Raw genomic sequence first — 27849 nt, forward strand, 5'->3', positions numbered from 1 at the left:
CAGCGGCCGGCCCGGGCACCTGGCGCACCTGGGCTCACGCGCCGACCCGCCGCTGGCGGACAGGTGGGGCCGGAATCCGGGCTGCAGCCAAGGTCGCTGAGGCCCGCCCAGCCGACCAGACCGGAAGCCTCGCGGTCGGCCGTTGAGCGGGTGCCGACCTCCGCCAACGGCCGAACCCCGAAAAACACTGCGGAGGCCGCGCTCGCCCCATCCGCGTGCCGCGAACACGCCAGCCGCCGCCCAAACTGCGCCTGCGTGTCGGAGAGGCGGGCGGGCGCGCGGGATTGCGCCTGCGCGATCTACAGGGTAACGCCACCCGGCGGGGCCAGCGCGCGGAACTGCGCTTGCGTGGTGTGCCGCGAGGGAGACTCCGAACACGACTGGCCTGGCGCACGTGATTGCGCCTGCGTGGTCTGCGGCGACGGTGTAGGTATGTTTGTACGCGCTTTCGCTCGGAACTCCGTACTCAGGAGCGCTCGGGAGTGCGCCTGCGTAGTCTACGCGAGTGGGGAACTCCAAGCTGGGCGGGCTCGTGGGACGGCGCCTGCGCCATCCTCCTGGCCCCGCCCCTCCCGCGGAGCCTCGGCTTCTTTTGCCGCTCGCTCCGCCGGGCCCCGGGCGGGGCAGGTACGCGGGGATGCGCCTGCGCGCGCCGGCCCCGCCTCAGCCCCGCCCCCGCGCCGCGCGGGGCCCTGGGAGGGGCGCAGCGTCCGGCGGCGTCGCGGGCGGCGGGGCCGGGGCCGCGGGAGGGGCGGTGGGGGCAGACAAAGCGGCTAATGAATGGGCGCGCCCGCCGCGCGGTTCCCCGTCCCCAGCGCGTGGACCGCGCCGCGCCGAGTCGGCGCCCAGGTGAGTGCGCGCAGGAGCGCCCGGACCGCGAGCCGTGTCCGCCGCCGGTGCGCGCCACGCGGGGCGGGCGGCCGCGCCATTGTCCGCGCGGGCGGGGCCTGCTGTGGCGCCGCCCGTGACAGCGTCCGCGGGGAGGCCGGCCGCGGGGTGCTCGGCGCGTCCCGGCCGCCGCGGCGGGCTCCCGAGCCCCGTGCCGCCGCCGCTCGCCCCGCCGCCGGGTCGCCGCTGCCGGCGCCCGGGCTCCTTTTGTCCCTCGCGCGTGGCCCGCACCGCTCGGCTCCCGCCGGCGTCCGGCCGCTGGAAAGGGAAGTTGTGCGTTTGCAAGTTCGCTGGGTCGGGCCGCGTGCGTTCTTGGGAAAACCCACTTGGCTGAGGACCCGTGTGCTTGAGCAGGCCACCCCTGACTTCCTCCGCGAAACGCGCTTTTTGTGTGGTCGCCCTTATCGTGGTGGCACAACTGCGAGGCTAGGGGGAATTTAGTTGCGGGTTTTAAGAATTACTGCGGATAAGCCAAGATTCAGCTATGAGTTAATTCCGGTTACTAAACAGTTACCTTGGAGCGGAGACTGCAAGGGTTGACCCCGGGGGTTGCAGTGACTGAAGGATACTCACTTCCTGGAATCCTCAGATGATATCTGCCCCTCGGGAAAAGATCTAGTGCAAGTTAAGAGATTCTGTGGACCTTTAGAAGGTTTCCCAGTCAGTCTTTTAGGCACGGGACACAGCTAATCTACGCTGGAAGAGAGCTAAGAGCCTTAGTCCACTGGACAGGTGATTACTTTACCGTGCCCCCTACCTGTGTTCCCGCTAATTCCTGAATGCAGCAGTGGTTGATGTGTGTGGGTGCAGAAGCTCTGCTCTTTGATGTCAACACACGTGTGCACACACAGGTTCCCCAGTGCCTAGGAGGTCAAAGCTTAAGTAAATTATGAAGGGAACTGATTGAATTCTGCATATGTACAGTGAAGCTGATAAGCAGTATTTATTACTGAAAAAAAAAAAAAAACGTGTGTATGTTTCAGATCCTTGGCAGGCCTAGAGTTTGCAGAGTGAGAACTGGGAAGTGGACCTCTGGAAGCATGAATACAGTAAGTGTCCATGGTCAATGCCATTGTCTTTTTCACTTTATACCTGTTTTCTCTGTGCCTGGCTTCACCTACATCAGTATTGACTTCTGGTCTGATTTCCTTCTCCTTCCTAGTGGTGGTCAAGAGAAGGAAACAGGTGAATGCCTGTTGGGCTTAGTGACTTGGGATGGAGGCCATGCTCGTTGGAGAACCCTCCTTAGAGGAAACATGGGCTCTTCTGTGGGCATTCTCTTTTCTTCTGAGCACCTGCTCAAAACAATTCAGAGTCAGCAACTTATTCCTCCGACTGCCCTTTGATTTTCAAGTCTCAAGACTAGAGGACATAAGTTGCAGAAATCATTGTTCTTACAGTTAGTTTTGCCCTGAATTGAGCTGCGGAAGAGTTGCAGTGTTCCCTTATCCCTCACTGTCTTTGAGTGGTCTCCCTCTGTCTGTGCCTGTGGGGTACAGCCACTGGCTGGGCTCACCACCCCTCTTTGGGCCTCCACCTTTTCTGCCCTGATCTTCCATGCCCTCTCTTTGCCCCAGTTTATAGTACCTGGGTCTTTTCTCATCCTGGAATGCCCCAAGTCATTTCCTTGCTAATTATTTATATGTGTTTGATAGTTCAAATTCTGGAAATCACTGCTGGGAATAAAATCAAATCTTTCCTGTTTCTAAAGCAAAGGGCACCCAGAGAGACAGTCACTTCCCTTTGGGGTGTTCGTGGTTCTCTACCTTGCACCCGGGGCTGTGTGGCTCTATAAGAAGGAGGGCTGGGGATATAGCTCATTTGGCAGAGTGCTTGCCTTGCATGCACAAGACCCTGGGTTTAATCCCCAGCAATACCAAAAAAAAAAAAAAAAATCTGGGGCTGGGGATGTGGCTCAAGTGGTAGCGCGCTCGCCTGGCATGCGTGCGGCCCGGGTTCAATCCTCAGCACCACATGCAAATAAAGATGTTGTATCTGCCGAAAACTAAAAAAATAAATTAAAAAAAAAAAAGAAGAAGAAGGATCCGCCCTCGGATCATGGTAGTGGTGAAGATCCACATTGGAGCAGGCCCTTTAGCCAGGTGCACCTGTTTTCCCGGCTTTCAGGAAGCTGAGGCAGGAGGTCACTTGGGCCCAGTAGTTCAAGGCCAGCCTAGGCAACATAGTGAAACTTGTCTCAAGTATAATAATAATGATAATAATAATTAATTCAATAAGTGTTCTGATAAACTATTAGCAGGTGAAGGCAGGGAGCGAGAGATGCTTAGTTTCTGAGAAGTGCTCTGGGAACCCACTGGTAGGGAGGGATGTTTGGTCCAGTGGGTCTGGCCCCCTCCCTCTGGCCCATGAGGTTGCTTTCAGTGAACACTGCTGCCACCTGCTCCCTGGCCTGGGTTGGGAACGGCCCTGCAGCCCTGGGCTTGCTCTCTTTTCGAGCTTTACCACCTTTGCAGGCTTTTCATCCAAAGCAGCCATGTGGCCATTATTGAGTCTCCCGTTGTGGTGTCTGTTCCTCTTGCCTGCCGCAGAGCAGGATAGGGTTGTATGTGGGGTTTGGGGAGAGCTTCATTTGGTTGCTACATCACAGGAGCCATGTACCACATCCTGTAAATTAAAGGACATTTGAAGATTTCCAGCAGCTTTCAGCCACAGCTGCAAGTCAGGCCTGTCACTGGGGGGACTTCCCTGAGGAAAGAGTGGGTGGTGAGGGTGTGATATTAAGTTCAGGGGACCCACAGAGCGAGCAGCAGGTCAGTCCATGCCCTGGTGTGTGACTAAAACATTTCTGGGACAAGGACCAGCTGACCTTAACGTGGTCTGTTTGCTTGCTTTGGAATGCGCTTTGTTTCCAAGGTAGCCTTATCAGGGTTTCTGACCAGGTCTCCTCTGGTGGAAACAGCCCTGGCCCCAGGTTTCTGGCGTCTGACCCTTTGAGCTGTCATCTGCACGTGGCTGGTGCTCCCCTGAAGGTCGCCCGGCCTGGCTGGTGGTCTGTGTCTGCAGCACCGTGTGTCAGTGAGTGGTACTGCTTTGAGGTCATGCCACCTGCACTCAGGGTGTACCATGCACCTGGTGTCTTCCAAAGAAAGACTGCTATCTCGGCTTGTGCCAGGGGGAGGGCCTCAGTCGGGCGTCGAGAGCCCCTTGGTGTGTGTGTGTGGCTTCCTGAGGGCATGTGCACACCCACTTGAAATAAGTGGACACTGGGTTCTGTTTATTTTGTTTTTTGGCACCAAGGATTAAATCTAGAGGTGCTTAAGCACTGAGCCACATCCCCCAGTCCTTTTCTTATTTTGAGACCTGGGATCACAGGTGCCACTGTGCCTGGCTCCTGAGCTGTTTCTAAAGTTTGTGTTAGGAGTTTTCTAACCCGCCTTCAGGTGGAGCCCTTACAACCGCCACCCTCTCTCCATTGGACAAGTGCTTTTTGAGGGAAGTTGCAGATATCAGAACACTTTACCTGTGTATCCCTTTTCTGCCTGTTCCTTTCTTCTAAGGGACAAGAATGTCCTTTCTTGCAGTCCCATCACCGAAGACATCCACGAAAGGTAATGAAAAGCCTGATGCCATCCAGCGCCCAGCACACAGCCAGCTTTTCCAGTTGTCCCCGCCTGTTCTTAGGTGGCTGTGTCCTGCCCACTCACACGTCCATTCTTCCTCTGTGTACTCTGTGGGCTCTGTGACTTGAGTGTGGTCTGAGTTGTGCTGTGTGCGTTGGATTGCGCTGTCCTCCACAGCTGATGCAGGAGCTGGAGGGGACTTTGGATCAGGGACAGCCCTGCAGTCAGCATGTGGCCTGTGGGTCTTGCACAGAGCTTGAATTGGTCCTCCCCAGGACCACTGGGCAGCAGTGTGCAGCCACGCAGTGCTGTCGTTCCTCCTACCTGATTATCCTCCCTCGTCCTTAGCCACCTCAGAAGACAGGACATGAGCGGGTTCTTCCCTCAATTGCCAGTTCTGAGAAGCACTTGGTTGTGTCACATGATGCCACTGCAGCAGGGGTTGGTGATTCCTTTTTCTGTGAATGTCAAGGCAGGCTGACACTCTGCTGTGATCTTTTAAAAGCCTGTCACTGTTGTGTGTGGCGCTCAAATTGTAAGCACGACCAATGGGGAGTCCTGGTGAGCTGGTCCTGTCCCTTTGCTGGGCATGTCTTCCTGATGCTTGCTTGTGGCCTGGTGTCCTGGCTCACTGCACTTTCTCTTTCACACTCCGGCCAGCTGTGTCCTGAGTGCTTTGTTCCTTTTAGTTTTGTTTAATTTTGCAATGCTGAGGATTGACCAGGAGTTGCTTATGATGGGTGAGGACTCCACCATTGTGCCACGCCCCTAGCCCTGTTTATTACTGCTTGTAGTCCTTTGGGTGGACACAGCTAGGATATATATATATATCCTATATATATATATGGAGCTACTTGACCGCTGAGCCACATCCCAGCCCTGTTTTGCATCTTATTTAGAGACAGGGTCTCATTGAGTTGCTTAGCGCCTTGCCATTGCTGAGGCTGACTTTGAACTCATCCTCCTGCCTCAGCCTCCCAAACTGCTGGGATTACAGGCATGCATCATTATTTCCAACAGAAAAATATCTTTAAAACATGCGTTTGGCCTGGGATGTAGCTCACTGATAGAGCACTTGCCTAGGTTGTGCAAGGTGGAGGTTTTAATCCTAATTTAAAATTATACTAGGCATGGTTGCACACTTGGAATCCCAGAGGCTTGGGAGGCTGAGGCAGGAGGATCACAAGTTCAAAGCCAGCGTCAGCAACTTTGCTTCCTCTTGTCACGCACCCTACTAATTCCCATTACGAGAGCTCACAATAAAAAAGGGCTAGGGATGTGGCTCAGTGGTTAAGCACCCCTGGGTTCAGTCCCTAGTACCAAATAATAATTTTAAATTACATGGTTTTATTTCGTTTCTTTGATTCTTCAAATTTGTCTCTTTTTTTATATCTTAAAAGTCTTAATTCTTGATATAGTTGGCCTTCTGTATCTGTAGCTTTTTCAGGTTCAACAAAGAATCAGAAATATTTGGAGAAAAGATTGTGGCATATTGAACATGTACACATTTTTTTCCTAATGATTGTAACAACTGCTGCATAGGAATCACACTGTGTAAGGTGCCATGAGTGGCCTAGCGATGACTTGAAGTATATGGGGGACGTGTGCATGCAGATATTTTGGTATCTATGGGGGTGGGAGTGATGGTGTCCTAGAACCAGTTCTCAGAGGCTGATGGACAGCTGCCATGGGCATGATTTGTTTTATGCTGACGTAGATGTAAAATGGCAGTAGTGAAGTTAAAACATTACACTGTACTAATAAAACTACTTAGTGATATTTTGGAAAGTCGTGATTTTTAAAGTTCTTTTGCTCCTTAGTATACATTCCCCTTGGGACAAATGGTTGAAATACTGCATTTAAAAAGTCCCTTAACAAATATTCCTTTCTGTGGTTATGTTGCCCATTTGATATGCAATTAAGTTTGTTTTCAGATTTAGATTTTTTTTTAATCTTAATTTCATGTACAAAATTACATGGTCTAAAAGTCAGAACTATACCATCTACATTCAGAAAACCTGCCCTGCCAGGCACAGGCTGCACGCCTGTGATCCCAGCAGCCCTGGAGGCTACGGCAGGAGGATCACAGGTTTCAGACCAGCTGCAGCAACATAGTGAGACCGTGTCTCAATAAAAAAAAAATTAAAAGGTCTGGGATGTGGCTCCGTGGTTAAGTGCCTGGGGTTCAATCCCTAGTGCAAAAAAGACCCAACCAACCAACCTGCCCCAAGTCCTTCCTTCCTAAGGGTAGCCATTGTTGACACATGGGGTCGGGGGTGGTGCTCAGCCATAGGGCGCTCGCCTAGCACATGCAAGGCGCTGGGTTCTATCCTCAGTGCCACATAGAAATAAACGTATTGTGTCCAACTACAACTAAAAATATGTACAACTAAAATATGTAAATATATAAGCACACACACACACACATATATTTATATGTATATATTTTTCTTTTAAGTGAACACACACCCTTCCTCAGTTTCTTGTGTGTCTTGCATCAGTGAGTGCCCGCTTCTGGGTCTGTTCCTGGTGGGGTCATCTGTTTCAGTGCCTTTCCACATTCCCTATTGTGGGCATGGTGCCAGAGGACACTGGTATTCCTGTGAGTTTGGATTTTTGTGAGGATGACATGTGGAAATGGTATCTTGGAGTAGTCTCCACTTATATGTTTCTATTCGAATGTGGAAAATGAAAACGATACACTGACCTAGATTGGGTGTATTAGTAGTCGGTGCCTTTGAGTTCATTGAATGCACGTCACAGTGAGGCCAGCGGACGCAGCAGTGGGAGGCTGTGCCCAAGTCTGCAATAGAGGGTGGCACATTCTCCTGCCAGTCGGCGCTTGTCATTTCTTTCTTTCTTTACATATTGCAGTACCAGGGGTGCTCTGTAACTGAGCTACATCCATAACCCTTCTTATTTTTTATTGTGAGACAGGGCCTCACTAACTTGGCCAGGCTGGACTTGAAGTTGGGATCCTCCTGCCTTACCCTCCTGAGAAGTTAGGGTGATAGACATGCACCACTGTACTTGGCTAAAACTTTGAAACTAAGAAAATGTAAGAAGAATGCTACAATTTGGATCTTGAGTGCCTCCTTTTCTGCCTTTTCCGCTCCCCTGCCTTTGTCTGTACTTGTGATGAGGTGGGGCTACTGAGTGCGCCCCTGGCCTGAGGCCTAGCCAGCCCTGGAGGTGGAAGAGGGGGCTGGGGCTGGGGCTGGGGCTCGAGTTCTGAGAGGAACCCTTTCCTCACCAGTGGGCACCCCGCTGTGTGCAGGTGTTGGTCCAAGAGGAGGGCCCTTGGAAGATGATGGGCTGTGGGAGTGAGCCCTCCTGGGTGGGGTTTGTTCCCTTTTAAAAAGGACCCCAGTGAGCCCCTGGTTCCTTCCACCACAGGGTGGCACAGTGAGTAGGAAGCAGCCCTCTCCTGACACTTGAGGCCTGGAGCCTATGTTCTTGGACTCCAGTTCTCCAGAACCACGAGAAGTGGACTTCTTGCTTGTGCACCTCTCGGTTTGTAGTCTTTTGATTGGCAGCAGACCAGGAGTGTGGGGCTATTGTGGTGGTGGCCACCTGGTGCCCTTCTGTAGGCAGCCCAGACTGTCTTCTGCGTGGATGGCGGCCCTGTTGGGAGATCCACTCACATCGGCTGTGTTGTTCATGCCTGGCACCTCGTGGGCAAGTACCCTGTGGCTTTGATCGGTTGCCCTGTTGTTGTGTTCTTGCAGTGCTGGGTCAGACCAGGCCCTAGGGACACGCTAGGCAGCGCTCCACTGGTGGGCGCGTCTGCAGCCCCTGTCCCTCTGATCTTCATCAAGGTGGAGCCCCTTTCTGGGGCTTTTTTTGTACTGCTTTACCTTTGGCTCAGCTGTCCACTGGGAGTCGGTTGGGGGGACAGTGTGTACTGGATGTAAAGGGATATTTTCCACAGAATGATCTAATCATTCGTCCCTTTTTGTTCTCTTTTTTGTGGGGCTGCTGGGAGTTACCCAGGATTGATTAAACCCAGGGGTACTTAAGCCACATCCCCAGCCTTTTTTGTTTAGAGACAGAGTCTCACTCAGGTGCTGAGCTTGCTTGAACCTGTTATCATCCTGCTTCAGCCTCCCGAGTTGCTTATTTGATTTACTTATTTTTATTTGGTGCTGAAGATTGAACCCAGGGCCTCACACATGCGAGGTGAGTGCTCTACCGCTGAGCCACAACCCCAGCCCCTCATTTTCGTTTTGACATGGGGACTTGGCTTGTTGTCCAAGCTGGCCCAAACTCTTGACCTTGAGTAACCCCCCCATCTCAGCCTCCCAGGTAGCTGGGACGGCAGGTAGGTGCCACCATGACTGGCACACCATTTGTCTTGTCTGGTCCAAGGTCGGGCTGTATCTGGTGACGCCTTCTCGCTGGCAGAGCCTAGGCTTTGCAGAGCACTGAATGGCAAGAGGGACAAGAGAGAGCCCCGGCCAGACTGGCCTTTATAGCTAACCCCGGAGATGACCATTAATCCATTAATCGCATGAGTGGATTAACCCTTTTGTGAGGGCAGAGCCTTAATCACCTCTCCAAGGTGCCACCTGGTCCCACTCTGTGCTCTCGTAATGGGAATTAGTATCCAGGGTGCGTGACAAGAGGAAGCAGCCGTTCAAGCCAGAGCGTTGTCCTGGCACCATTTATTGCAAGATCCTGCCTTCTGAGTGCTCTGCAACAATCGGGGGCGGTGCAGGTACCTGTCTCACCCTGGGCTCCATCTGTGTCGGTCTTTTAGCCCTGGCACCTGGGCCATGGTGCCTAGTGTTTGTAGTTTTATAAGTTTTTTAAAATCTTTTTAGTTTTAGGTGGACACAATATCTTTATTGTATTTTTTACGTGGTGCTGAGCATCAAACCCAGTGCCTCGCTTGAGCCACATCCCCAGCCCTTAAAATCTTTTTTATCTTGAAATATAATATAGAAGCTGAAACTGTGTAAAATAACTGTATAGCTCAGTGAATTACCGTAAGGTACACATAATTGATTCTTGGGTCAAAAAATAAAACCTGCTTGCTAGGCACAGTGGCACACGCCTGTACTCCCAGCTACTCAGGTGGCTGAGGCAGGAGAATTGCCAAATTGAGACCAGCCTGGGCAACTTGGTGAGACCCTGTCTCCAATAATACAAAGGTATGGGGTTATGGCTCTGTGGTAGAGCACCCCTGGGTTCAGTCCCCGACACCTGAATGAAGGAGAAAAAGAAACATACCCGCCCCTCTATGCCCTCCCGTGCCTGGCCAGGTTTGCTGCCTGTGCTCCTGGCACGCTGCCCAGCAGCCTGGCTCATGGTGCTGCCTGCAGTTTCCCTGTATCATTCTGTGCCTGAGCTCAGCACCTCTGAACGCTGGTCAGGTCTGCTCTGGTCTTTCATGACTTCAGTCTCCTCCTTCACAGCTGTATTGTTGAGGGAGCTGGCTTCACTGGGTCTCCCAGGGCCAGACGTGGCTGTGCGGTCCTTGGGGAGGTCGGTGCCCCTGTACTGGGCCCCTGTGAGTCGGCAGTCGGGTCGGAGGCAGAGCCCTCAGGCTGACTCTGGTGAGGAGTCCTTCTCAAGGGTGCTTGTGCTCCAAGGTGTCTTTCTCTTCTCTTTTCTTTCCTCCTAATTCTTTTTATTTTTTATTTGGAAACAAGTTGCTCAAGCTGGCCTTGAACTTTGCCACTCTCCTGCCTCAGCCTCCTGAGTAGCTGGGACTCCAGGTGTGGCCACTGTGCCCGGCTCCCTTCAGCATTGGCAGTGCCGTCGCCCACGCCCACACGTATCAGCCCACAGCTCCTGCGGGGCGGCTCAGTCAGTGCTGCTTTATACTAGTTGACATTTGTAAGGAGAGACTTGCCCACTGATGGTGGACTGAAAATAAATGTTTGATTCTTTAAATGTTTCCAAACAATCTTTCTTGTTATTTATTTATTTATTGTTTTGATGTTGATGAACCTGTGTTTTGCTCATTTATTTTAATGCAGTGCTGAGAATCGAACCCACTACCTACACATCCTAGGCAAGCGCTGCAGCACTGAGCCCCAGCCCTAAAGAACCATTTTCTGCCATCCTCCAGAGGTGGCTATGTGTGTTCCACACCCTTGACCAAGTGTCAGCTCTGAGTTACCGCAGCGGACCTGAGAGTTTGGAGGTTCAAGTCCGCGATCCATCGGGCCGTCCCAGTGGTATGCCCTCTGGTGAGGGTCTGCCAGGTGGCGGTGGTGCAGGTTGCGGTAGCTCAAGCAGGGAACAGAGAGAGGCCGAGAGTGGAGTCCCACAGGCCCCTCGAGGGCATGTCCTCAGTGACCTGAGGACCTCCCATAGATCCCACCTCTTAGCGGTCCTCCGTCCCCTACACTGCCGGGCTGAGAACCATGCTTTTACCCGTGGGCCTTTGGGGACGCTCAAACCCAGGCCGCACACATGCCAGGCACCCCCTCAGCAGTGCCACCTGGGTTGTACACTCAGGTTGAACACAGGCTGTCTGTGTGAGTGTCCTCCTGGGATCCTTGCTGATGTTCACATGCTCTTGTTTCTGGACCTGTGACCTCACCCAGCTCCTTATCCTTGACCCAGTCCTGGTGCTCTTGTGCCCTCCAAGGCCCCGTGCCATCTGGAGCTCTTCCTGCCCAGTCCTGGAGGGCAGGAAAGCTACTTCTGTGGCTCTGGTTGGTCGGTGGCTTTGAGGAGCTGCTTCAGAACCGCAGTCCAGACTCGGGGGACGTTCCTGCTGTGGGTGGTCACTGCTTCTGGCCTTTGCAGTGAACAGAGCACTGTGTGACCGTCGCTGCCTGCAGGGGGTGTACTTGGCCTTGTATTTCCTCACGTCTCCTTTTTGCACTGGAAATTCTGCTTCTCAAGGGCACAGGAGATGGGAGAGGTGAACCATCACATGATGATGTGTTTGTGCCACCTCACACCTCACGATTTCAGAACAGTGGCTTTGTCACTACCTCTTATGTCCCTAAAGAGCCTTAACTTGTTTTCTGCCCATCTTCCCATCCTGTCGTTACACAGCGTCTACCCTGAATGGCATGCAGCCATGGCCCACTGGGTTGTCCCCCAGCATCTGTCCTGCGTGGTGTGCAGCTGCGGCCCTCTCTGCTGTCCCCCTAACCCTTGTTTGGCCCTGGTTCTGCAAGTAGCTGTGTACAAATGCTTGCACCCAATCCTGACCTACCTACTGCCTTTGTCATTTTGGTTTATTTATTTATTTATTTATTTATTTTATTATTTTTTTAGTTTTCGTTGGACACAACATCTTTGTTTGTATGTGGTGCTGAGGATCAAACCCGGGCCGCACACATGCCAGGCAAGCATGCTACCTCTTGAGCCACATCCCCAGCCCAGTCCTTTTTATTTTTTTCTGGAGACAGGGTCTTACTAAGTCGTCAAAATCTGCCTTGAACTTGTGCTCCTCCTGCCTCAGCCTCCCCAGTTGCTGCGATTACAGGTGTGTGTCACTGTGCCCAGCTGCAGTCATGGGTTTTTTTGTTTGTTTTTGTTTTCAATATTTTTTTTAGTTGTCAGTGAATTTTTGGGTTTTTTTAATGTGGTGCTAAAGGTCAAAACCAGTGTCTCACACGTGCTAGGCATGCACTCTGCCACTGAGCCACAACCCCAGCCCTACAGTCATGTTGTTTTTTTTTTTAATTTAATTTAATTTTTTTATTTTTTAGGTGTAGATGGACACAACACAATGCCTTTATTTTTATGTGGTTCTGAGAATCGAACCCGGGTCCCGCCTGTGTTAGGTGAGCGCTCTACCACTAAGCCACAATCCCAGTCCCTACAGTCATGTTTTTAAAGAATATGAACCAGCACACACATAGCTTGTTTCACTTTGCTTTTTTTTTTTAAGTAGTGATGAATTTTTTTCCCTTTACTTGGTGTTTTTGTTATGATGATGTAATGAATAGCTACTCATTTTAAAAACACTGGGGAATAGGGAAGAAATGCAAAGAGCACCCACCTGCCCAGGTCTTCTACTCACCACCAGCACCCGCTGTCCAGAGCACCCTCGAGTCCAGCTACTGGGCCCACTGATGGCAGTTCTTCCACGTCCTTTGTGCTTGGAAGCCAGTTTGGCTGGGTATAAAACTCTTTTTTTCCCTTTAATGCCTTAACTATGCTGTTCCCTTGTCTTTTAGTGTGAAGCAGGGCTGTCGACCATGAAGCTCCTGTTTTCTTTCCCTGGAGTGACCGAGAGCCCAAAGGATCTCTTTTCTTTTTTTTCTTCTTCTTTTTCCAAGTCTACTGGTTTTGCTAGAGTATATTTCAGTGCAAATCTCCAGGATGGGTTTTCACATGCCCTTTTGATATGTAGTTTCACGATTTTTATCTGAGGAAAGGTTTCTAGTTTTTACTATTTTCCTCTCTCTTTCCTTTTCTGGGAGATGGGTATTCTGTTTTCTATGTTGGATTTTCTTTATCTATCAAAGTAAGCTTTCCTTTCTATTTATTTATTGGTGCCAGGGATTGAACCCAGGAGTAATAACCACTTAACCTTAGCCCCATTTTGCGTTTTATTTAGAGATAGGGTCTTGCTGAGTTGCTGAGGCTGGCTTTGAACTTGAGTTCTCCTGCCTCAGCTTCCCAAGCTCTGGGATTACAGGCGTGGCCACCATTGGCTGTTGTTTTTACTGACACCCCCACCCTACCCCTGCCACATACCCCTCCAGTACTGGGATGGAACCAGGATCTCATGCATGCCAGGCAGGTGCTCTACCACTGAGCCACACCCTGATCCCAGCTGTTACTCTTTAGAGCTATTATTTATTTGGTGGTGGTGGGAGGGGTTGTTGAGGATGGAACTCAGGGCCTTGCACATGCTAGGCAAGCGCTGAGCCATATCCCCAGCCCTTTTTATTTTGAGACAAGGTCTCCCTAAGTTGCTGAAGCTGGCTTTGAATTTATGGTCCTCCTGCCTTGGCCTCCCAAGTTGCTGGGTTTACAGGTATGTACTACCAAACCTGGCTTTTTTAGAATTTGGAGATACTAATACTGTTTTTCAAGGAATTTTTTCGTTTTCTCTGAGATGCAGTTTTATTTTCATAGTTATTTGTGCATTTGCCTAAGTATCTATGATGACGCCCTGGGTATTGGTGATTCCTGTCTCCAGTTTTGTCTCTAATCAGTCTGTGTAGTTCTTTTTCAATTTTGTTGATCTTTCAAAAGAACTAGTGTTTGCCTACATTAATTTTTTTTTTTCATGATTCTTACATTATAAAAAAAAAAAACTTTCTCTCTGCCTATTTTGGGGTTGGATTTGCTGTACTTTGTGATTTCTTCACCACCTTGTTAATAAAGAATTGTTACATATTTGAAAATATTTTGAGTTTTCCAGATGCTGTGCTGCTGCTGTTTTCATTCACTTCCGGGTCATGGGACGTTCTTTCTGACTTCAGTTCTTTTCAACACATTAGTTTCATTTTGTCATCTGCCTTCGTGTGTTGGGCGCACCTGTTGCGGTGTGGTTCTGCTGGTCATCTGATGATGGTGCTGTCCTTCTCCTATCTTCTCATGCTGGCTGAACCCTGAGTGAAGTGGTGAATTCCATCTGCCTCTGTGGGTGGGCCTGCTCCCCTCTGCTTGGGCCAGCCTGCAAGTGTGTTTGAAGGCCTGTGGCACAGGGGTCCATGTGTGGGGCTATGTGCCCTGGGCGGCGGACCCCACTGTGATCGTCGGACCCACTGTGATCGTGTGCGGCTCTGTGTGTGTGAGAGAGAGAGAGAGAGAGAGACTGGGGATTGGACCACTGGGCTCCCTTCCAGCCCTTTTTATTGTTTGTTTTGATTGATTGATTCTGCAGTGCTGGGGATTGACCAGGGCTTGGGGCATGCTGGGTAAGTGCTCGGCCACTGCGCTGCGTCCCCAGCCCTTATTTATTGTAAGAGAGGGCCCCTGTGGTCGCCAGGCTTACCTGGAGCTTGCATCCTCCTGCCCGTGCCTCCTGGAGGCTGGGGTCCTTCTGCTGTGCTTCCCTTTGTCCTCGGCGTTGCCTCTTTCCATCCTTGGGTTTTAACCTGTTGGCGTCTTTATGTTTAAAAAGTACTTCTTGTAGGCAGGCAGCGTGTACTTCCTCATCCATTCTGATCGTCTCTGCCTTTAGAAGAAAGCTGTATCTGGTATACTAGGCACACAGTGCATTGTACGTATTTAAAGTGCAATTCTGAACTTTGCGTGTGCACGGGCAGCTGCTGTGTCCATGATGTGCAGTCTGCAGGGACGGGTGCTGGTTGGGCTTGCATGAGGACAGACGGCCTTGTCCAGAGCATGAGCATGCCCATCACACGTCTTCTAAAGCGACCCACCTACCCTTTGGTCTGGTTGCTGCTACCCAGTGTAATTGTGGGAGTCGTTTGTGGTGTTATTTCAGTAGCTCATTCTTTTTTCTGTGTAGTAATCCATTCAGTGGAGGTGACCCATTTGTTCTCCAGTTTGGGGGTATTGTATAAAAGCTATGTGAAATTTGCATGCATAGCTGACTTTTTGTAGGTCAACACCTGGATGTGGAATGGCTGGGTTATGGAATAGGGGTCAAGAAAAGACCGCTGGGTAGGCAGGGCCCAGAAGTAGGCCATGCACGCGGACACCTGGCTTTCAGCCAGCTCCTGAGGGGACTTGGTGGAAAGAGCATGGTCTTGTCCACAGGGGTAGAGCAGTTAGATTTCTTGTGCAAAAAAAATGAACCCGGACCCTTCAGAGATGTAGTGTGAGCTGTAAGGCTTATGGGGGTACTGCCAGGAAGAGCAGAGGCACCAGGTCAGACGGCTTTCTTGGCCAGGACCCGGAAGCACCGTCCACAGAAAGCAAGCTGGTAGGCTGGGTTGGAGCAAGGACTTTTGCTCTTCAGCATTTAGCAGGAGAGTGCAAGGTGGGGTGCGGGGGTGCAGATCACAGGTCGCCAGTGAGCACACAGCAGGGCGGGCCCAAGCACCCCTCAGGAGCCCGCAGCTGCCCGTTCCCCTGCTCTTCGGGTCGGCGTTTCCCTCGGATTTCCACTCTGGTCTTCATTGTATCTCTGTGTTATTTGTTGGGGGTTTTCTGGGGCTGAAGTCCTAACACACCCCTGTGACTCACCAGTCCCCCATACACTTGGCGATTGGCTGGGTGTGTGGGTGCCACCCGCCTGTCACTGCAGCCACGCGTGGTTTCCACTTGTGTGTGTACTGCAAGCTGCTCAGGAAATTGTTTGAAGTAGTTGTTTATATTGTAGAGACATTGTTGAAAATGGTGAAAATTCCCCCTTTGACCTATTTGTCCACAGTTTACTGTGTAAGCAACCCTCTTGCTTCGGCCTCCAAAGTAGCTGGGGCTAGCAGCACACGCCACTGCCCCCAGCCTCCATTTGTATTTCCTGCTTTGTGTAAATCTAAATTTCCATCTCTGATCATTTTCTTGCTCCTGAAGAACTTTTTTTTTTTCCCTCAGTTTTGATGGATACCATGCTTTATTTTTTTGATACCAGGGATTGAACTCAGGGGCACTCGACCACTGAGCCACATCCCTAGCCCTATTTTTGCATTTTATTTAGAGACAGGGTTTCGCTGAGTTGCTAAGCGCCTTGCAGTCACTGCGGCTGGCTTTGAACTTGGAATCCTCCCATCTCAGCCTCCGAGACGCTGAGACCATAGTCGTGCGCCACTGCGCCCAGCTTCCTGGAGGATTTTCTGTTGCTCATTTTTCAGGTATGCTAATGGTGGATTATCTCAGCTGTCAGAAAAAGTGTTTCTTCCTCCTTGATGTTTAAAAATTGTGGTGGAATGTACACAACATAAAACTCTCCCTCTTAATTCTTCTGGCATCTATAAATCAGTGGCTTTAACGAGCTCACAGTACTGTGCGACCATCAGCTCTGTTTCTGAAACTGGGCCTTTTGCACCCAGAACCACCTTGTGCAGACGAGTCATGCTGCTGGTCACCAAAGGCCAGCTTCCTTCCCTGGGCACAGCGTCCTTGGAGATCCCCCCTTTGAGTTGGACCGCGTGCCAGAGGGGTGAGGGACAGGCAGGTGGCCTTCCTCTGGGGCCGTGGTGAAGAGTGCCGCCGGGAGCACACGTGTGGGGCTGGAGTTCCTAGAGCACTGCCGACTTCCTCCCGCCTCTCGGAGCCGCGGGGGCGGGGGGGGGGGCTCCTCTTGTCCAGCCTCCAGCACTTTTCTTTTTTAAAAAAAGTAGCAGCTGTGCAGTGGCCTTGTGGCTTTCTCTCAGGTTTTCCTGGCGCCTGGAGAGGTGATGTTGACCGTCTTCCTCCGGGCTTGCTGGTCACCTGTGCGCTCACGTTCTGGTCAGACTTTGACTGGCTTCAGCTGGGTCTGCAGCTGTATGTTCTGGATATCAGCTATCCTGTCTGCGGCTTCAGATCTTCTCACTCATTGCCACTGTCCTTCAACTGCAAATGTTCCATTTCTCATCTGTGTAAATTCTTATTTATTTATTTATTAGTTTTCAGTGGACACAACATCTTTATTTTACTTTTTATGTGGTGCTGAGGATCGAACCCAGCGCCCTGCACATGCCAGGCGAGCGCGCTACCGCTTGAGACACATCCTCAGCCCCTCATCTGTGTAAATTCTATTTGGACCTTTTTAAAAAGTTTCTTCCATTCTTCTCATTTTAATAACTCGCTTCCTCAAACGTTGGGTGTCCTGATGTTCTTGTCTACTGATTTGGTCTGTTTGGACCCAGGCCCTGCCTTGAGCTCCGGCATGCCTAGTGGTCTGTTTGGCGTCAGCTTGTTAACTGAACTTTATTGGGTGCAGGATTTTTATACCACAATAAATACCTCTGAGACGTGCCTTGGTTGCAGGTGGGCTGCAGTTGCTCTGTGCTTCTTTTTTTTTTGCTCTGTGCTTCTTGAGGCTTACTTTTGAACTTCATGACGGTAGCTCCCAAGTGGCTTTGCAGACCCCACTTCCAAGCCCATGCCCTTCTGAGGCCTGCGTTTCTGTCGGGGGGACCCCCGTGTTCACAACCCTTGCTCCTGCTGTCCCACTTGATTTTCACATTGGCTCTTCACAGGTGGCCTCCTAACACGGGTCAGTGCTCAGTGGTGTGGCCACCCTATGGCTCTCTTCACTGTGTAGCTCCTTCCCGGTGCTCTGTCCCCAGGCTCAGCTGGGCTGCTCAGCAAGACCACCAGGCTCTGCTCGCGGGCCTCAAGTGCCAAGCTGGAACCTTGCAGGCTCATGTCACCAGTGTGGCACGTACGTGACCACTGTCCTGTGCTTGCTCCCATGAGTGCCTGGAAGGCCTGTGCGGGGGCCCCAGGTGCCTGGGTGTTCCCGGTGGGGGAGGTGAGCCTGGACGGCTCTGCTGCGGCCTGGGTGAGGACTCACTTCCCACTGCACTCCTCCTCTGCAGAGTGATTTTATTTATTCCTGAGAAGTCTTTCCACAAAAATTTTAGACTCTGCTTATTGGCTACTGCACAAAAGCATTGAGATTTTGATTGGGATTATGATGAATTTATAGATCAATTTGGGAAAATATTGATGTCTTACCCATGTTGAGTTTTCTTATCCATGAATTTGGCATATTTCTCTTTATTTTTAATTTTCACAGCCATGTTTTGTAGTTTTCACATTTTAAGCATTTCTTTCTCAATTTCTTAGTTTTTGCATATTATATATGGAATTTTTAAAATCGCATTTCCCAGTTGCTTCCTGTGTATTGCTTCCTGAGTGTCTTGTGACTTTCCAAACTCACTGTGCTGGGCGTAGGCTCCTTGTGATGTCTCGCCTCCTAACTTCAGGTGTGGGTGCAGGTCTGTTGCTTCCTTCCTGGCCGGCCTGCCTTTGTCCCTTCTCACAGCTCTGAGCTCTCGCGGCAGTGTGACGCTGACCAGGTGCCATGCACCTGGTGGAGGCCCCTTCCTGGCACTGGAGGCTGCTGGCTGTACCTTAGCAGGCTCACTGCTTCTCGCCTGGCGTGGTCCCTCTGCCTCGTGTTGAGCACCAGGTCCGGTTTCTGCCTCTATTGAAGTGACCTCTGTTCACCCTCAGCATGGTGAATCATTTGTGCGGGTTCCGCCAACCTGGCTGCAGCCATTTGAGTCGCCCTGGGGCTTTCCTCTCGTGGCGTCCCCTGTGGGTGGGAGTGCCTGTGGGGCCTCACTGCCTGCACCAGCTTGAGTCCTGGCTGCCCCATAGCTCCCCTCTGGCCCTGCTCCTGCTGCCACCTGTGAACTTCCGTCTGTCAGTCTCAGGGAACCCTGCCTGCCTCCTGGACCGTCTGCTCTCCTGCCCTCTCGTGGCCTCTCAGGTCCGCCCACTCCGGACTTGCCTAGAAGGGCTCATCTTTGAGTATCAAATGAGCCTTGGAAGTACCTGCTTATGGGTATTATCCATTTTGTTAAAATATTAAAAGGGATCTTGCCTTTATTTATTTTTGACATTTAGTTGTAGATGGACACAGTGCCTCTATCTTACTTACTTGTTCTATAACACAGGCGCTCCGCCTCTGAGCCACAACCCCAGCCCCTGCATTTATTTTCTTTAGTCTGTGATCTTGAGTCCTTTTCTTTTGGAGATCCCCCATGTGCCAGTGTGGACAGGACAGTGGCCACCCTGGAACCAGGCACAGTGGTCGCACAGCAGCTCACACCTCGTACCCCAGGCAGGTCAGGTCATCTCACCTGGCCTGTAGTTGACAGTGGCCAGTTTCTCAGGCACCCTGCTGCCCCTGAGGGCACGTTGTCCTGCTGGGTCCTGTTGGGCTACTCCGTGGCCCCCTGCAGGGCGTGTGCAGCTCGCACCAGCACTCCACTCCTCTGTGGCTGCAGGACGAGCCTCACAAAGGAGACGATGGACCTGGATTGCTTCTGCTTTGTGGCGCATCCCACTGTTGTGAGCTTCCCTGGGGACATCTGGGTGAGCACCCGCGTCACTCCTCTTGGTGTCTGGGAGTGAGGTGCTGGTAGAAACCTGACTTGTAACTTTAGTGGGGTGGGGACGGGGGATTGAACTTGGGGACACTCAACCACTGAGCCACATCCCAGCCCTATTTTATATTTTATTTAGACACAGGGTCTCACTGAATTGCTTAGGGCCTCACTTTTGAGAGGCTGGCTTTGAACTCAGGATCCTCCTGCCTCAGTCTCCTGACCTTCTGGGATTACAGATGTGCACCACTGTATTTTAAGTGTTTTCTTCAGGCCCTATCCCTAGCCTTTGTTTTGGGTTTGGTCTGGCTGCTCTGTGCCTCTGGTGTCGTGGGGCCTTCTCCTGGTCTTGTTGACCTGACCTGTGGCCATACCCTGTGCCCTAAGGGTGTCGCACTGTCCCTCAGGACATGGCAGTCTGGAAACGAAGGGATGTGGTTCCTGCAGCTAGGGAGTGGGGCTTGCCCTGGGCGGCATCCCTGAGAACCTCCCACTACTGTGCTGGGCACTGGAAGGGGCTCTGCCTGGCGTCTCTGTGCCTGGTTGCCAGCACTGGGCCCATTGCTGCTTTTTAGACTTCCCTATTGCACATCCCCACTCCTGCCCGCCACACCTCGTCACCCTTTGCATGTCCACCCTGCATGGTCGGTCTCCACGATTTCACAGGCTAGTGGACTGTCTTAGGTCTGAAGGGTGTGGGCTCCTACATCTGGGTACAGTGAGTCAGTTTCACAGAGCTCAGCCTTCAGTCTGGGTGGCCCTGGTAAACCCAAAGGTGAGAGTGACCTCAAGGGGAAGGTGACCCCTTAGTGCCGGGGCTTGCCACCCACGGGCCTGAGCTCCACCTGCTGTGTGTGCGCTGCGCTTCTTCCTTGGCAGAGCAGGTGCTGGAGCTGTGAGGGGGGCTGCGGGGTGTCGGGAACAGGTTTCTCCTGCCCTGTTCCACTGCAGCCTCTCCGTCCGTCCGTAGGCCCATGTATTCACACCAGTGTGAACTTGAAATGTTTTGTTTCCTCTGTGCTTAATTTGTCTTCTCTTATAGGACATGCAGAAGGGCTGTGTGTGCTGTCGAGGTGGTGGGGACCCTGACTTCAAGACCCGCAGCCAGTCTCCCCTGTGCAGACGAGCGTCCCCACAACCAGGCCCGCAGCAGCAGAGCCCCAGCATGGAGCACTCACAGGAACAGCCTAGAGACGGAACAGCTGTGACAGGGTGACAGTGATGCTGGGCCGGCGCACAGGGGCACTCAGACCAGCTCTCCGTTGACCCAAGAGGAAGGAGCTGGGGTAGTTATGGTCGGCCATGGAGGACAACCAGGACTCTCATCCCAGAGGGGACAGTGATTGTGTTTCTGGTAAAATAAGTTTCAAAATAGAGGAGGAAGAAGATGATCCAGTTCCCAGCCGCTGTTTGGAAGGAGTGGACTTTCAGGCTGAGCGGGAGGACGTGAGGCACACGGACAGTGGGGAGGAGCAGGCGGAGGGCCGGGCGGGTGGCCCCTGCTTCCCTGCCGAGAGTGAGGATGGCTGCGGGGCCCTGCTCTCCCAGTACAGCAGCACGCTGTACAGCGTGGCCATGGAGGCCGTGGCCCAGAGCCTGCTCTCCAGCCGCCACATCAGCTCCAGGAAGAAGTCGCCAGCGTGGAAGCACTTCTTCATCTCCCCCAGAGACAGCACCAAGGCCATATGTCGGTACTGCATGAAGGAGTTCAGCAGGGGCAAGAACGAGAAGGACCTGAGCACCAGCTGCCTCATGAGGCACGTGCGGCGGGCGCACCCCACCAAGCTGGCGCAGGAGAACGGGAGTGTGTCGGCCAGCTCCTCCCTGCCCTCGCCCTCGCTCCTGCTTCCTCCGCAGCCCGCGGACGTCGGGGACCTGGCCTCCACACTCTCGCCCATCAGACTTGCCCACAGGATGGCAGCTACAATCCCGTCCCCTGACCGCATGCAGGAGGAACCCGTGTCCATGGTCTCTTCTGAGGTCTCTGATGTGCCAGTCACTGAGAAGTACAGCAGAGAGGAGGCCCTGGCGGGGTCGTCTCCCCACCTTGCCCCACTCCACTACGACGAGACTGCAGAGGGGATGGCGGAGAGAAGCCTTCGCCTTCCCAGGAGCACATCGGGGTCCAGGAGGAGGTCGGCCGTCTGGAAGCACTTCTACCTGTCCCCGCTGGACAGCTCCAAGGCCGTCTGCGTGCACTGCATGAACGAGTTCAGCAGGGGCAAGAACGGCAAGGACCTGGGCACCAGCTGCCTCATCCGGCACATGTGGAGAGCACACCGCTCCATCGTCCTACAGGAAAACGGGGGCGGCTCGGGCATCCCGCCCCTGTACCCCACGCCCCCCACCCTGCTGCCCACCCTGCTGCCTCCAGACGGGGAGCCGGACTCCATGTCGTCCTCTCCAGGAAAGCTGGTCCAAGAGTGCCCCTCGGCCTCCTCGTCCCCAGACAGGCTGGCTGAGGACCTGCCTGGGGACACACTCGGCACGGACGTGTCCGTGCTGTCATCCTCCGAGGACGTGGGCGAGGCTTCTATGGGCGCCTCTCCTGAGAAGCAGCAGGCCAGCGGGTCGAGCCCGAGGAGGTGCGAGCCTGGTGCTGTCTTCCAGCAGAACAAGAAGGTCATGAAGAGGCTGAAGTCAGAGGTCTGGCACCACTTCTCCCTGGCCCCCACGGACAGTCTGAAGGCCGTGTGTCGCTACTGTGGCTGCATCATCAGTCGGGGGAAGAAGGGGGATGTGGGCACCAGCTGCTTGATGCGGCATCTGTACAGACGCCACCCCGAGGTGGTCGGGACCCAGAAGGGCTTTCTGGGTGCCAGCTTGGCGAACTCTCCATATGCCACCTTGGCTTCTGCAGAAAGCTGCTCCTCCAAGACGCCTGCCCTGCCCGCCGTGGTCAGGAGGAACCACCAGGCCGTGTTTCCCGTCAGCAGCAAGAAGACCTCCAAGCTGTGGAACCACTTCTCTGTCTGCTCTGCGGACTCCACCAAGGTGGTGTGTCTGCACTGTGGCCGGACCATCAGCAGGGGCAAGAAGCCCACCAACCTGGGCACCAGCTGCCTCCTGAGGCACCTACAGAGGTTCCACGGCCACGTGCTCAAGGCCGATGTCCACCCGGAGACCACCCTGTCCCACTCTCCAGGAGTCCGGGGACCACTGAGCACAGAGCTGTCGGGCACGTCCTCCTTCGATGACCCCAGTGAGAAGTTCTATGACTCTCACCCAGTTGCCAAAAAAATCACCAGCCTGATAGCAGAAATGATCGCACTGGACCTCCAGCCCTACTCTCTCGTGGACAGCACTGGCTTCAACAGGCTGCTGGGGTACCTGAGGCCCCAGTACTCCGTGCCCCCGCCCTCCTACTTCTGCAGCACGGCCATCCCGGGCATGTACGACAGCGTGAAGCAGATGGTCCTGTCCCAGCTGAGGGAGGCTGAGAGTGGCATGGTCCACTTCACATCGGGAATCTGGACAGGCACCCAGAGCCGTGAGTACCTGACCCTCACTGCCCACTGGGTCACCTTCGCATCCGCGGCCCGCCCGCACTGCGAGGACCACCACTGCTCAGCACTTCTGGACGTGTCGCAGATTGACTGTGACCATGGCGGTGGCAGCATCCAGAAGCAGCTGGAGTGCTGGTGGGAAGCCTGGGTGACATCCATCGGCCTGCAGGTGGGCATCACGGTCACTGACAACCCGAGCATTGGCAAGACTCTGACCGAGGCAGAGCACTCGAGCGTGCCCTGCTTCAGCCACACGGTGGACCTGATCGTGAGTGAAGCCATCAAGAGCCAGAGGATGGTGCAAAGCCTACTGAGCGCCGCCCGAAAGCTGTGTGAGCGTGTCCAGCGCTCCCCCACGGCCAGGGAGAAGTTGGCCGCGCTGCAGCGAGAGTATGAGCTGCCACAGCACCACCTTGTCCAGGACGTGCCGTCCAGGTGGAGCACGTCCCTGCACATGCTGGAGCGCCTGCTGGAGCAGAAGAGGGCCATTAATGAGATGTCCATCGAGTGCAGCTTCAGAGAGCTGATCAGCTGCGACCAGTGGGAGGTCATGCAGTCCGTGTGTCACGCGCTGAGGCCCTTCGATGCTGCCAGCCGGGAGATGAGTGCCCACGTGTCCACTCTGAGCCAGGTCATCCCCATGATCCACATCCTGAGCAGGAAGGTCGAGATGCTCTTTGGGGAGACGATGGGCATCGACACTATGCTGAAGTCGCTGAAGGAAGCCATGGCGAGCCGCCTGTCCGCCACCCTCCACGACCCCAGGTACGTCTTTGCCACGCTGCTGGACCCTCGCTACAAAGCCTCCCTGTTCACGGAGGAGGAGGCGGAGCAGTACAGGCAGGATCTAATCAGGGAGCTAGAAATACTGAATTCTACCTCAGAGGACACAGCCGCCTCCGATGGCTGTGACTCAGGGCCCCCGTCGAGAGATTCTGGCGGAGGGGAGAGCCTGTGGTCGCTGGTGGCCAAGGTGGAAGGGCGAGAACGGCGGGAGAGGCTGCCGGAAGACATGGTGCTCGCCTACCTGGAGGAGGAGGTGTTGGAGCACAGCTGTGACCCACTTGCCTATTGGAACCTCAAGCGGTCATCCTGGCCTGGGCTGTCCACTTTGGCTGTCAGATTTTTGGGCTGTCCTCCAAGTACCGTCCCTTCGGAAAAGCTGTTCAGCACGCCCACAGAGAACGGCAGCTTTGGCCAGCCCCGGCTCATGATGGAGCATTTTGAAAAACTTATCTTTTTGAAAGTGAATCTCCCCTTGATCTACTTTCAGTATTGAACTCACGACGGCATCGCCAGACCAGACTTGCTCTTGGCAGTGCTGGCTGTGACCCGCCCAACAGGGCCAGGTGGGACACCAGGCCAGCATCTGGGGCCACCCGCCAGCTCGCCCCGTAACGTCACACGTGCCTTACTCCTGTCGGGCCAGGGCGCAGCGTGTTGGGAGTCCACTGGGAGCAGCCCGTCTCGTCGGCTGTGAAGTGGGGTGATCAGGTCTTAGTTCACGACTGCAGCGTTTTTTAAAAGTTAGGGGTCAGAAATGTGTGCTCCTAGAATTGGAGATAAGATGTAAACAGTTGTATCCTGTAGGCTTTTTATTCAATTGTGTAAAAACCATGAATCAGGTACTGTATTTTAGTTAAATATTGCTTTAATTGCAACAACACAGCTTTTGTGGCTGTGAAATGAAACCTGTAAATAGGAGGTGGAGCTTAAGCCATCCTGACTGAGCAGTTTTAACTGCAGGCTCTAAATGTGTCGAGGAGTGGAGAGAATATTCTGGAAGGTAACTGTTTACCACAGAGACAAAGTGTTTGAAAACAAAACTGTACTTGGGTGACTCACGGAGTGTGTAGTTGCAGTGACGTGTCACGGACACGTTCCGTTTCAGGTCTTTGCCTTCAGGGTTGCACGGTCCGTTCATTCACTCAGAGGTCCCCGACTGTCTGTCCTACTCCTTGAGATCAGAGTCCCGTGTGTGTCCCTGCTAAGGATTCAGCCAGTGCAGAGCGTGACAGTGCAACAGGGGGCCCGTTGACCACATCTGGCGCCTCTGACTGAGCATCCCTGAGCAGTGGAGCTCTGTGTGCACTGACCCAGGTGCTGGGACCACGGCTGGGCCCTGAAGGCAGTGGTGACCAACGGGGGTGTCTGGCAGGCTGCAGTGGTGAGGCTAGCCTTAGGCGTTTAGATTTTTCTTTTTTTATAATAGGGAAGATTCAGCCATCACAGGGGTATTTTAGAATCCCAGGACATCAGAGTGAAATTATCAGTTGTCAGATTCAGTTGTCAGTGTTTGCTTTAACATCTGAAAAAGGTTCCTGTTCTACGTCACTTCAGACCACTGGGTGCTGTGGGTGAGGCGACACGCTCCTCTGCCATGGCCCCCAGGAAGCTGTCCTTCTGTTGAATACTGTACCTTCGCTCGCTCTCAATTCGAGTGGACTGTGCTTTAGTGTATTTATAAATGATGGATTCAGTTTCTGAAATTAAACTTTTTATTTGCAGTTTTCCAGTGCTGGTGGACACAGGCTCTTTATTTGTAGGGTAGCCGCACAGGCATGCTCCTTGAGGGTCAGGGCACAGAAACCATGGCCCCTGGTGGTGGACACGGGCAGAGGGATGGGTTCCTGCAGCAGCGTTTGCGGAGTGAACGCGGTGGCAGGAGTGTCAGTGGCGTGGCCTCGCACCTGTCCGCGGGTCTCACTGCTGTTCCAGGTGGTGTTCCCGTGGTTTGCTGGCTCTCTGCAGTCCACCCTCTGGCTCCAGGCAGGAAGGAGGGCTGAAGGCTCCTGGTCAGCAGTGTCCACAGCTGGCTTGCCACCCCATTCTTCTTGGCATTATGTTTTGAAGGTAAGAACCTTAGAATTTGGGGGTATTGAGCTCCAAGGGTCCCCCTCTAGAGCAAGGCAGCCCAGGGAGCTGCTAGGATTGCATCCTGCCCTGATCCAGCAGGTTGGGCCTCCCGTCTGCAGGGCTGGCCTGGCGCTGGGTGCAGCAGCCTTCACCTGCACGTGTCCCTGCTCAGACAGCCGGGGGTCTAGGCAGGAATGGCGGAGTGCCGCCCGCATTTCCAGGTGAAGTTTCATGGACCATGGGGTGCAGCTCTCTGCTCAGAATTGCCCAGGCCTGTCCTCAGGCTGCGAAGTGACCCCAGCTGGAGCTCTTGTGGGGCTGCTCTGCCTTGAGCTGGTGCCTTCCACCCAGTGCCGTCTGTTGAAGGGCTGTGAGCCACAGTTGGTGCAGGGACGGGAAAGCAGCAACAGCAGTCCGTCCCTGTGCCAGTGACTGGGAGTCTTTATCTCAAGTGTTGCACGCATGGCCAGTGGGTGTTGGCGGAAACCTGGCACCGGGCTGGCAGTCCTGCAGGAAGGTGAGGACCGGCACTGTTGGGCCCGCTGAGCACATATAAACAAGAGCCCAGGCCGTTCCCACCCCAGCTCTCCACTCAAACCCAAACTGTGGGCTGTTGGTGACACTGGGGGCAGGTTCCTGAAGTTCTCAAGTCTCTCAGGTGTCAGCCCTTTGCATGAGCCTCAGAACCGTCTGGTCTCAGTGAGTAAAACTGCTGACACATAATAACTTGTTCTTCACCTCGACGTCATCTGAAGCCAGCACCCTGCCCCTTGTCCTCCTGACCCTGAGGCAGCAGTGGGGCTCACTCTCCCGGGAGCTAGAGCTTGCTCTCTCTGCTGTGCTCGGGATTACGTGGGCCTTGCATGTCCTGGACCAGTGCTCTGCCACTGAGCCCCACCCCAGCCCCAGGTGCTTTTAAAAGAGCTTTCTGAAGACAGCAGAGAGCAGCCAAGGCTCCAGGGTCTGAGGAGACAGGGTCCGGCGGGAGGAGACTTGAGTGAAGGTGGATTCTGGGTTTACCACGTTGTTCCTGTTGGACACTTGCTGTTTTCCTGGTTGTGAACCTATCAAAAGGTGGGAGCCAGAGCTGGCACCAGGGCATGGCGCTATGGGGACCCATGGGGACCACCAGGGCTCCAGGAGCAAGGTCTTGGAGAGAGAAGAGCCTCAGAAGCGACCTGGCATCTTGCCTTGCCCTGCATGGGTACCGCTCCAGGAGACAACCAGGTGTGGAGGAGGCAGAAAACGCTCTGAGGTTCCCAGTGAGACCACAGAGCAGCCCTCACAGGCCTGGACCACCCCAGCTGTCTCCTGCTTAACCACTGGGGTGACCTGCCCCATCCTGCCTTTTGGTTTTACTGTCAGAAGACTATAGTGTCTACACCTGTGCATATATACAGTTTGACTCACTCTGAAAAGTCAGACTCACTAAAATAGGTCTAGGCCGGGCACCATGATAAGGGCTGAGGTGCAGCTCAGTGGCAGAGTGCTTGCCTAGAATGAGCGAGGCCCTGGGTTCCATTCCCAGCAACCCAAAAATTAAAACGGCCTACACCAGGCACATCACAGCAAAGCTCTGAGAACCAGATAGGGAATCTTAAAACCCGGGGGAAAGGCAAGCATGGTGGCCCATGCCTGTAGTCACAGTGGCTTGGGCTGAGATAGGATGGCAAGTTCAAAGCCAGCCTCAACAAAAGCGAGGCCCTGTCTCTAAATAAAATACAAAATGGGGCTGGGGGTGTGGCTCAGTGGCAAGTGCCTGAGTTCAACTCCCTATACCAAAGGAAAAAAAAAAAAAAAACACGGGGGGAAAGACCCCCTTCAGAGGAAGAGTGCAGTGGCAGCCAACTTTAAAACTGGTGTTACCGGAACAGTGGGATGACACCCTAGAAGTGCTGGGAGAGAATCACTTGGATCTAGATCTACAGGCCCAGGGAAAAGTTTCCACAAAAAATAGGGTGAAATGAAGTTTTCAGGCAGCAACTCTAGTTCATCCCAGCAGAGTGACCCTGAAGCACCCCTGGAGTTGTGCAGCCAGAGGCTCGTCCCTAGACCTGTGGCAGGATTCCACACGGACAGACAGAGAAGCAGCACCTTCTTGAGTTGAGAAGAGGTTTACATGAGGTCTGTAGGGGA

The 27849-nt window shown here is 53.4% G+C and overlaps 1 protein-coding gene across 2 annotated transcripts; it reads left to right on the top strand.

Annotated features, from left to right (window-relative positions):
- Window positions 1-354: 354 nt before the first annotated feature.
- Zbed4 (zinc finger BED-type containing 4) lies at window positions 355-25374 on the top strand. Of its 2 annotated transcripts, none has more exons than XM_076855506.2 (3): window positions 355-430; window positions 1872-1937; window positions 20394-25374. In XM_076855506.2, the coding sequence occupies exon 3, from the start codon at window positions 20654-20656 to the stop codon at window positions 24134-24136; it is 3483 nt and encodes a 1160-aa protein (XP_076711621.2). In that variant the 5' UTR covers window positions 355-430; window positions 1872-1937; window positions 20394-20653; the 3' UTR covers window positions 24137-25374. The 2 variants fall into 2 exon arrangements, with proteins under 2 accessions (XP_076711621.2, XP_076711619.2); XM_076855504.2 differs by lacking the exon at window positions 355-430 and adding an exon at window positions 745-849.
- Window positions 25375-27849: the final 2475 nt, after the last annotated feature.

This window comes from Callospermophilus lateralis, chromosome 4, assembly GCF_048772815.1.
Source record: "Callospermophilus lateralis isolate mCalLat2 chromosome 4, mCalLat2.hap1, whole genome shotgun sequence".
Taxonomy (NCBI): Eukaryota; Metazoa; Chordata; class Mammalia; order Rodentia; family Sciuridae; genus Callospermophilus; species Callospermophilus lateralis.

Excerpts from the sequence above, each read along its gene's own strand:
- Zbed4 (XM_076855506.2), top strand. The coding sequence starts at position 20,654 with ATGGAGGACAACCAGGACTCTCATCCCAGAGGGGACAGTGATTGTGTT.